The sequence below is a fragment of the Alligator sinensis genome, unplaced genomic scaffold, assembly GCF_000455745.1.
Source record: "Alligator sinensis unplaced genomic scaffold, ASM45574v1 scaffold1647_1, whole genome shotgun sequence".
Taxonomy (NCBI): domain Eukaryota; kingdom Metazoa; phylum Chordata; order Crocodylia; family Alligatoridae; genus Alligator; species Alligator sinensis.
The window spans coordinates 143772-155325 of NW_005843257.1; the positions used below are offsets into that span (position 1 = coordinate 143772).

General features: G+C 42.1%; 1 protein-coding gene across 1 annotated transcript in view; it reads left to right on the forward strand.

The window, feature by feature from the left end:
- Window positions 1–11554, forward strand: part of SYN2 (synapsin II) — a 208543-nt gene that overhangs the window by 137862 nt on the left and 59127 nt on the right. The window contains exon 3 of the mRNA XM_006038134.2: window positions 10182–10244. Coding sequence (XP_006038196.1) covers window positions 10182–10244 — 63 coding nt within the window. The remainder of the gene's footprint in view (window positions 1–10181; window positions 10245–11554) is intronic.

Genomic DNA, 11554 nt, shown 5'->3' on the forward strand with positions numbered 1-11554 from the left:
ATCCCTGGCCAGCCTAATGTGGCTCACTAGTCCGGCCTTGCACCGGAGCAGGTCACAGGGCTCTGGGAGGCGTGGCTCCTGTGCACACCTCCTGGAGCCATGCGACCTGGTCCAGTGCAAAGCCAGACTAGCGAGCCTCAGGTATCTGGGCCAGGTCTTCACCGCCCCCGCAGCCCCAGGGACATCTCCCCCCCCACCACTCTCCAAACTCCTCCCCACATCCCCTTGACATGCATGAACCCCCTCCCCACCAACTTACCTTGGACAGCACCGGGGGCAGCAAGAACACAAAAGAGTTGCTCTGGCCAAAACCAGAGCATCTCTTTTGGAGGACTGGCTCTGTATCTGGGCCAGGTCTTCACCGCCCCCGCAGCCCCAGGGACATCTCCCCCCCCACCACTCTCCAAACTCCTCCCCACATCCCCTTGACATGCATGAACCCCCTCCCCACCAACTTACCTTGGACAGCACCGGGGGCAGCAAGAACACAAAAGAGTTGCTCTGGCCAAAACCAGAGCATCTCTTTTGGAGGACTGGCTCTGGGCACAGTCTTGAACCATGCCTTGCTCCACTCTATTGCAGAGTGGGTTTTTTTAGACGCCTGGATTCCAGGGGTCTAATTTTCTCCCCACGCTGCAAACTTGCAGCGCGGGAAACGTTTTTTTCATTCCCGCACTTGCCTGTTGCCCCACCTCAAAGGGGTTTCAGGTGGGGCAACAGGCACATGAGCACTCATCTGGACACGCCCTGAGAGGTTTTCCTACTGTTTGAGACAAGGAATAACGAAGTGGGCACCTAGAAACTTTAAATGATTGCAAACCATTTAGTAGTAGGTCTGCTCTGGAAAGAAAGTATCGCTGTATAGCTATTTGGAGAGGTGAGAGACATAGACATGTTATTAAAAACATCAAAGCTTTTTCAGACAGGATATTACAGTCACATTTTAAGCCTATATATGCTGCAGTACTTCCATTACAGATTTAATCACTTTGAATATTTAATCCCTCATTCTCTTTTGTCCTTGAACCTTTCAGCAGTGCAGTTAACCAAGACTGGCTAGACTTCTAACACTTGGACAGGTGGCCAGTCTGCCAAGAGATTTTAAAGTATTATTACTATACTCATTAAGGCTCATGTCAAACATGAATGAACTCCAAGTCTGAAGGTGCCCTATGATAGCAACCATTACATTTGCCTGATCATTAAATATATTAATTTATTTCCTGATATTAATATATGACAGAAATCATTAAAATGTCATTTCAGTGAAAGCAACTTTCACATTAAATGCTCTCCAATATGAACTGTAAGCATCTTAACTTTTCTTATCTGAATTTTAAAGGATTATGCCTTTAGTTCTTCCTTTTATCTGCAGAACATAATATGCTTTTTACTAGGGCTGTGCAAAGCTTCAGTCCCTGATTCAATTTGGCAGAGATTCCGCCTGATTCGGTGGCCGAATCAGAATTGAACCAAAGGAACCTTTAATCTCTCCAAATCGAATCGAAACCCTCCGAATTGATTCGGAAAGATTCAGCAATTCAGACATAGATGCAGCTTTAAATATTTTTTCTGCATACCTTGAGGTAGCAAGTGGCTCGTGAATGCTGCGATGCTGGGGCACATGGAGCATACCACAGAAGCACAGGGGGCTCCCCAGCGCACTTGACAGCAGACCTGGAAGTGGACCAGAAATATTTCTGGTCCACTTTTGGGTTCACCACTGAGCATGCGGTTCCCCCCCACCCCGCTGTCACGTGGGATGCTCCATCTGCAGCGTTGCAGCATTCACAAGCTGTGCTGGTACCTCAAGGTATGTAGGAAAAAACAATTAAAGCTATGTCTATGCCTGAATCACCAATTCTCCGAATCAGTATCGAATCTTCAGGTTTGGATTCAGCCGAATCGAATTGGGGACAGTGATCCGAATCAACAAATTGAATCACTCTCCCTGATTTGGGCTGAATCCGAATTGAACAGGGCCCGCTTCACTCTGCAAACTTGCAGTGCAAAGAACAGGTTTTTTTGTTCCCGCATGTGCCTGTTGCCCTGCCTCAAAGGGGTTTGAGGCAGGGCAAGAGGCACGTGTGTGCTCGTGTGGATGCGCCCAACTAGTTTTATAAAAATGGTTGTTTGCCCCATGTCCTCTGCAGCATTGAGCAAATCACAATAAAAAAGTTTGCAGATTATTTAACCATATAACAAGCTTTTAAAAATGATTCAGAAAACAACTTTGTTTTGAAGGCTCGTAGAATTTGTTTAACTTGCCATCACGTTAGCTTTGCTTGGTTCACACGGTAGCTTTGTTGGTTTTCTTAGTGAAAGAGGCTGGAGGAGAGAGGAGAAATAACTCTTACTTCCACAGTGATGACCACTGAGTCTAAGTAATGAGTTTCATCAGTCCCAACTTGTTCATGTATAAATAAAGGTAATAAAGTATTGCAAAATTGGGCCTAGAGGCATTGTATCAGACAATGGAAATAGTTTGTATATTGAATTTTTAACAGAAAGAAACACATTAGGTATTATCTGCTTGTGGAAGACAAGAAATACTGAAAAAATTACAATTTATTACCAGCTATTCCTTTCCTAAGCAAATCCACTCCTCAAAAGTATTTTACAACTGTGCTAAATAGTGGGAACCACATGGGGAAAGCAAAAAGTTCATTTACATTAATTTGACATGCATTAATGATGATAACTTCAGCAAGTGAGAGTCATGGGTCAGAAAACACAGTAACAAGGAAGGCATAAAATGGGAGTTGGCAGCAATTCAAGTGATAAAAGTGCAGTTAAGTCAAAAATAGACGCACGCAAAAGTGTTATAGAAGAAATAAGAGCAAAATGTGTCTCAAGGATGATAGGTAATTTAGGAAATATGTATGTCACTTAGAAAATATATACAATAATTCAAATGAGAATGTTGGGTCTTACATAAGTACATTGCATCTTTGTGAGCACTGCAGTCCCCTGAATAGGTAAGCTGGACAGGCTTTCATTCCAAAGTCTGCAACTAATTCATTCGGTGATCTTGTTAAAGTTATTTTACCCTGATGGGTCACATAATGGAGATAAAAGTGTTGTGAATGAATGTTGTTAAGGAAAACCAGTTGAATTAAAAATGATATTTCAAACTTGTTATTAGGATAAAAGGTTTGTTTTAAAAGGCTTTTTTATTTGAATGATACTGCAATTTCATTTGCCAGAAATTGGAGATTTGAGGAACAAAAAATGTCCTACCATGTTGACAATTTTTGGTGAAATATATAGAAACACAAACATGACCAGAATAGATCAGCATTGATCTGCTTGAGTACTAAATGTTGACATTCTGTTATTAATACTTCTAACTCTGTTCCCAAATACTGAAAGATTGGATAAGTTCCCAATGAAGCTGTTTCCCCAGAGCAACAGTAAAACAAACAAACAAACAAACAAACAAAAAAAAACAATCCCCAGACAATTAAAAATGCAATTCATTAAAGCATTCCAAGGACAAGTCTAATGTCAATGATAGCTTAAGTACTTTGCTGAATTGGGAGCTAAATGTCAAAAATGAAGTCAACCATTCAAGTTAACAGAAACATTTTAACTTATTTATTTATTCAGCCAGCTTTTTATAGGCCCTTGAGAGGAGACACGGCACTTGGGTGGAGTGTTGTGAAATTAAAAGGAGCCCCTTCTATATCCCTTGACAGGCCAAGATTTGAACAACCAGAAAAAAAAACTTTAAGGTGGTGTTACAGGTTAACTTTAAACTGTCATAAAGGCACTTAAAATGGGAGTATTTGCCCATTAAAGGGTATTAATCCATGCTAAGTACCTTCTAAATATTTTGATTTCACCACTTCAGGTGAGGGTTATCTTTGATCTGTTTTACACAGGTTGTTCCATGGTGTTGTCATTCTGCTTCAGGGAGATTTTCCATTCATCTAGCATCCCAGAATGCACTATTCCTAACCTTCCTATTCCTTTGTTCTGTGAGCAGACTTTCAACCTTCCTGAACTCTACTTCCCAAGGTGGTAGGACTGGCCCTAAGCCAACACATCCTCCCACCCCTAGGGAATGTGATGCTAACACACCTTGACCACTTAGAGCACCCAGGTGCAGTTTACCAGTTCACTGCTTGGCCTTATGCAGACAGCAACAGCAATCCTACTGCCTACCTCCATGAAGAAAATGAGCCAGAGAATGGAAATCATTCTCAGCTGGGTCTCATCTCTGCCCTGGTATGGCATATAACAAGCCAGTATTTAAGGGGTGAATATTGGGAGCTGGGAGGAAAACTGTTCACTAGGGTGCCCCAGGGGAGGACAAGGAGCAATAGCCATAAATTGTTAGAGGATGGTTTCAGGTTGGATGTAAGGAAGAACCTCTTTCCGGTAAGGGTGACCAGAATCTGGACTAGACTTCCCAAAGAAATGGTGCAATCTCCAAACTTGGACGTCTTCAAGAGCAGACTGGACAGACACCTTGCTGGGATCATTTGATCTCAGCAATATTTCTGCCCAGAGCAGGAGGGTTGGACTCGTTGATCTTTCGAGGTCCCTTCCAGCCCTAAATTTCTGTGATTCTATGAAGCCCCCTAGGTCTCGGCTCTGTTCCCAGTGTGCCCATTGGTTCTCTGGTATGAGTGCTAACCAAACTCCTCTCCCCTTGTGGCATGCAGTGAGTTTGCTGGGCCTCAGCTCTGCCCTGCTGTGAGTGTAAACCCAACATGCCCCTCCTCCCTCCCCCTCCCCCCACCATGTAATCCCAATTCAGTGAAAAGTACAAGATTTTGGTCCTTTATTATTTTCAGTCCTTTTCTTTACCACTCTTTACTTCTCCCCCTGCTCATTCACTTCAAACAGTTGTTCTCTGAAGACTTTTCTACTCCCACCTGTGGCTCCAGCTGGCTCCTGCTGGCTGCAGAGTGAGGGAAGCCACAGCCTCCATGCTTGCTTCTATGCTTCTGAGAAAGCATAGGGCATTTTTTACACATGCAAGCACCACAGTGGTGGGCTTCTTGGGGGTTTGTACACGACACAGGTGCTTAATTCTCCCTAAATTGAAGCGGTGTTCTTTTTTTAAAACACCGCTTCAATTTAGAGCAAAGTAACCCCCCGTATCATGTACACCCGTGTCAGAGCCCGATCTTTACCTGCTTCTCCAGTGGCTGGGAGGAGAGAGCAAGCTACTGGTGGGGAGAGCAGCACCACCCCTCCCCCCGGAGCCTGCCTGTCTGAGCTCCACAGGGGCCCAGTGCTTCCCTCTTCACCTGCAGTGCCCCCTGGGACTGCTTGATCCAGGTAATATTCCACAGATTTAAAATATTTTAAAGTAATCTGTAACCACACCCTTATAATATCACACATTTTACCCACCCCCCCATCCCTCCCAAAGCCTTTTAAATATTTTTTAAATTTATACCCATTCAAAAGTACTCCTAATTTGCAGATAAAGTTTCTTGAATATGCACATAAGCTGTCATTTACACTTGTAAATACCTAAGTTTGAAGTATAACTGACCATCTGAGCATAACAAAATTGTATATAAACATATACTTATTTAGGCTTGAACAGCAGGCTTTTAATTGTGAAATATGTTTCAAATACTATATGGAGTCTGTTAAATGGTTAGCAAATTAAAAGCATTAATAAACATTAATATATTAATACATTATTACATATGCATTATTGTGATTTTAAATTCCCCAGCATTCTGAAAAGTATTTGAAGAGTGTCTGAAAAGTGATATTTCAATATCATACATACTGAAAATTGTATTTTTAGCATTTTTCTATAAATTAATGTTACCTTAAAACCAGATATTTTAATTTTATAAAATACACTCTTCCAAAAGGCTCTTGATGTCAATACTATTCAGATATATCAAGTTTCAATGTATGAATATTATCATTTAGTTTTACAGCTACAGCATAAGATCTCTTGTCAATGCATAGTTTCAAAATTCTTCAGGTACTGTTCTGGCTGTTCACAGGGCTAAAATGGAATCATGCAGTTTTCCACATTGACTTTTTCTCCTGTTTCTAACTCGTGGAGAGCAAAAAAAACTGGGCTGTCAGTATGTGCCTACTTTGTTTAAAAATAATCCTAACTGTACATCCTTGTTTGTAATTCCAGTCTCTATTTTTCTGAATATTATATTATCTTGCTTCCTTATACTATATCTCCTCCCTGAATAGTACAATGTTTAGAGCAGTGAATTTGGAGGCATCACCAAATAATGTTATGTCTTAGCTCTGTTACCAACCTAGTGGAGTCTGAAGTCATCACAGTAGCTTACATACCAGATTTAATTGATCCTAAAATGAGGATTTTTCCCCCAACTGGCCATCAGGGTCTCCTGCTGCTTGGACAGGTGCCCAAACAGCTGCTTTTCTGGTTAGGAGCTTGACTCTTGTCACCATCTGGAGCAGTATAAACATTTTCCTTCATACCCCTTTGGCATACGGACAGTACCACAGGATGTGGTTCATTGTCTCTATCTTCCATGGGCAGGTTTCCCTGAAGCAGTATGGTTGGCTTCTCTGCCCCTCTCTGGGTCACTGTGCCCACACTGGGAGTAGTCAGTGGACTACCTGTCAGTTCATGTCTACCTGCCACTTCAGTAGGTCCTTATGGAAGATCCTTTCCCACGTGGACTGGCAGCTGTTGCCATGGAGTAAGGCCACTGGTAACACAATGTCCCTTTTTATCACCACCTCCTGCATTTTGCAGTGGTTTGCTAGGGTCATCAGGCCTTCTTTTCGTAGTTCATACTTGCTGTAGAATTGCTCCAGGATTCTGTAGAACTAGGGCGTTCCCAGGTGGCTAGGCTCATGAGTGGCAGTATGTGTACTCCCTAGCATTGTAATATGTTACCTACAAAATACTTCACAAAGTAGGCTGTTTTAGACCCTGCTCCAGTTGCCAGCTTGCAGATCTGACTTGTGTATTTGGCCCACATGAATAGCAGGACATCTGGCATTCCTTGGCCGCCTTTCTGTTTCATCTTTTACAAGGTTCTCCTCACTACTTTTTCCCCTCTGGAGCCCCAGAAGACGACACACATGGTTCTCTGGATTCTGTGGACAATCTACTCAAAGGAAGGAGGGAGGGTTGGGGTGAGGAGAAAGACTAGTGTGATGTACAGAAGCACTGGTAGCAACACAACCTTCGTGAGCACCACAGGCCTTCCCATTGACAGGTGACATGTGTGCCACAAAGCGAATCTCCATTTGACTTTGACCCAGTCTTTTCCCATGCCCTCTCTCTAGTCAGCTATGGCTCAAACTCCACCCTGACACTCTTTACCCCTTGTGGGGGATGGAGACTTCCAGGGATGACAGGTCCCTGAGCTCACTGAGTACTAGGCAGGTGCTTTTCCTCACATTGAGTTTTGGCCCTGCCACCGCTCCGTATACCTATGTGATGCAGTACCTTTTCAGTCCTCCACTTGTCTGTGCATAAGATGTTGAGGTCATCCATGTAGGCCTGAACCATCACCTCCCAGTTCTCCCTGGGGACCTGCACTCCACTGATTCCAGGATCCTGTCTGAGTATCTGGGCTAGCAGTTCCATTGTGCAGTTGAACAGGATCAGCGAGGATGTCCATAAGCTTATTCTGTCCCTGCTCCCCATTCCTATCTCCCTGATCCCTGTCTATTTCTTTTCCAGTTCTTTCAGTTGTCATTGTCATCAGGTTGTTTGTTTTTTTTTTAATTAAATTTCATGTCTCAGACCAAATTAGTTCTGAATTCTATCAGCTGAGCAGAGCTCAATCATTCAAGTCTGTGTGGCACTACCACAGGCAAGTATCTTACCTTCCACAATAGGCTGACATCCTACATGCCAGCTCCAGTGAGTAACAGGAGCTACACTTGATCTGAGCCAAAAGGCCAATAAATCTCTTCCTCTAGCTTCCTCCTATGGCCTTTTGGCTACAGGCAAGCAAGACCAGAGAGCATCTGAACTGAGGCCTTGGAGCCTGCACACAGGATACCTGTCATGAATTTGAGAGTATCTGAAGCTCCAGGCTGAAAAAAAATCCGGAAAGTAAGATACTTGCTGGTGGTAGCGCCACACAGGCTTGAATGACCGAGCTCTCTTCAGCTGATAGAATTAGTGATTTGGCTAATTTGGCCTAAAACAAAATTACTTAATTTCATTTGGCTCCTATGCAGGATGAGGCATGTCCCTTGAACTTCAGGCAGGCTGAGTCCTGTAAGTAGCCCCAAATGTGAGGATCTCAATTGCACAATTTTGTGGCAATAGGTGACTACTTTTGTGCTTTCCCCCTAACTTTTAAGTTTGGGGGAAGCAGAGAAGACAGAGCTATCTGATCCAGATTTATTTTTGCTGCTGTTGCAGTGAGAAGGGAACAACTTCAGGTGAACCTCCAATAATTAGATTCTAGACCTGGAAAACTATAACAAATTTATAACTTTTTCATATAGAGTATCTAGTTATTGGGGGAGGTCATCTTATGAACAGGGTCATGTTCTATTCAAGTAAATATTGTAATAATTGAAATCCCAGGTGCAGCTGGAATTTACAGCAGCAGATGCCAATTTTCATGGAATGTTAGCTAGTTACCTTGTTGCCTTATGCCAAAGTGTATCCTCACAGTACATGCTTTTAAACTCAGCCAGAGGATGTGTGGCATTACATAGGAAATTCCACACTTATTTTGTAAGCCTTAAGGTTTTCAGTTCATGTTTCCTTTCTATTATTATAGTCAACATTTGCTTTGGAGGGGAAAAAAGTAAAATAAAGAAACAGTAACATTATGCAACTTGCTACAAAAACAACTAGCTTTTCTGCATACTACAGAAAGAAAGGTGGATCCAGATTGATTCATCAATGAAATGTGCTATTGGGCAGCAGGACTGGTTGCAAAGTTGTTCAGCTCCGAAAGATTCACTGTGCATCTTAAAACCACTTTAAAAGATATAAAGAAATAAAAATATGAGTGGGCTACTGATGTTATTAAAGGTTACTACTGTAGCACAATAAAAGAATGCCAAAAATTCTACAAATCATGAGGTTAATGTTTACTGTGTTTATATTGCTAGGCAACTTAAGTGCCACTCTGACTAAAGATAGATGCTTAAGTGTTTTTTTTGGATCAAGACTTTAATACTGATAATCCTACTGACTGCAGTGAAAATACTTGAAAAGCCAATTTAAGGTTTGCAAACCTGGGAACCTGGGCTGGGAAATAAGTTTTGTTTGAAATAGTCTAAATTCTCAGAATTATTTCAGCTAGGTAAAATTCTATAAATCATGATGTAAATGTTTACTTGCACATTGCCTCACATCAGTAAAAACTTTGGTTTAATGGGTTTTTAAGAAGAAAATAGACATGGATGGGTGGATGGATAACTGGAAGGATGGATGAATGGATAGCAGGTAAGAACCAGCCTTAGTTGTGAAGCACTGAAATTCAAGGGAGGTGAAACACCTTGGCATATTCAAGGCACACTGGTACCTTGGCATATTTGTATCTGTTATATTTTTATGCTGTTCTCATGCTTTGGAATCACAGTCAAATCACCAGATAGGTGCTAAGAATACTAGAAATCATGTGCTTGATTGATAAATAAATAAATAAGCAAGCAGTGGGAAGTCCAGGAATGTCAAGTTAAAAAGTTGACAAAGCAGAGCAACAACCACCATCCTAACTATACTGTCTGTCAAAGATGCCCCATTCCTGCAGTTAAGACCTTGAACCTGGGAGGTGCCGAGTCATGGTAATGGCTGACAGTGAAAGGTTAATAGAAAATGCTTCAAGTTTATTTAAATAAAACATCGTTTCTGAAATTGAACTAATGGAAAGTAGCTTGTTATCATACAATCACTTAATGCTGTGCATGGTATTTAATTCATATGTGTATAATTTCTGTTTAAACCAACCCTTGGAGTCAAGTTTAAATGTCTGAGCAGTCTACAAATGTCAGTTTAAAATACCAGCATGAGAAGGACTGCCCTGACTGTATTATTCTTTGTTATTCTGTATAAACTAAAGACAGAGCTCAATGGGATGGAGAAGAGTGTTCCACATCAATAGTGTTCTTTAAAACCTTAATAGATGTAGCCTGCAACTATCGATGAATCCTGAACTGCTACATAAAGAATAAAATTGTTCATGCCTTAGATGACTGAATTATTTTTTTTTTCTTTTCTTCCCCCTTAGTTAACAATGCCGACATTCCCTGTTGTTGTGAAGATTGGACATGCTCATTCAGGCATGGGAAAGGTGAAGATGCTATCTTATATGTTAGGGGTTTTCTTGCTCCTAGTATTTAAAAAAAAAAATGTTTGTAAATATTAACATGTGCAGTCTTCTCCAAACTGGATGTTAAAACTGGCAAGCTGGCCAAATTCTATCTTAGGAGTCTGATTCAGGGTTGCCACCACAAGAATCTTTTTTTTTTTTTTTTCTTTTTTTGACCAGCAGTCTGCAAACATTTTACTGACGAGCCTGACTGCACCCCACACCATGCTTTCGACCACCTCACTCCGCAGCCTTACCTCAGCTTAGCCCAGTCCCCACCTCCTCTGCCCCCAGCCCCACAGATCCATCCCTGCTGCAAGGAACCTCAGAGTCTCCAGTGAACCAGAAAGCCCTGACAGACAGACAGCACTGCAGGGCGCTGAGCAACATTCCCACTTAGACTCTAAGCAGTATTGCTCCACTCTCTGTCCAGCATTGATGCTTGAATGTGGCTTCATTCAGGCAACATATCTTGAAAGGAGCTCAGGACTGCTTATTTTTACAGAAGCTCTATTCTTTTTACAGGATTTATGGACCAGCAATTTTGAGCTCTTTTTTAATGGACTGTCCATAAATTTACAGACAGTTGGCAACCCTGATCTGACCCTAGTCAAAACCTTGCTTGGGCCTACATTCAAGAAAACACTTCTGTTCAGGGAAATACTTAAACACGTTTATACTGCAAGGTGACTTAATTCCTGTTCTGAATGGAGATAGATGTAAGTACATGCTTAAGTGTTTTCCTGAATCAGGACTTTAATACTGATAATTCCATTGACTGCAGCAAAATTAATTGAAAACCCAATTATAGGTTTACAAGTTGGGAAGTCTGGGCTGAGAAATACGTTTTGCCTGGATTGGCCAAAATTTTCACAGTTGTGTCAACTAGATGAAATGTTTTATTTCTTTCTTACTGTGCTGTATAGTACCTGCATGTTGTTAAATAATTGTTCTGTTCATTTCCTGGGACAGCTGCATGTCACTGGCATTTAATAGGCACGTGCAAAGCAGCTAGAATTCACTTCAGATTTGGCCGACACGGGAGACAGTGATTCAATTTGATGATTCGAATCACTGCCCCGAATCAATTCGGCCCAGTCTGATTCAGCTGCTGCCAAATCAGCTGAATCTCTGAATCACACAGGCTCCATCCCCTGCCCACTCTCCCAGCCCCGCCTGGCCCCAGCTCTTTGGGGGGGGAAAAAAGAAAAAAAAAAAAGCCCCCACTCACTTGATGCTGCCAGGCAGGGGGACAATCCCCTCTGCCCCCCACTGCCCCACACTGTGTGGGG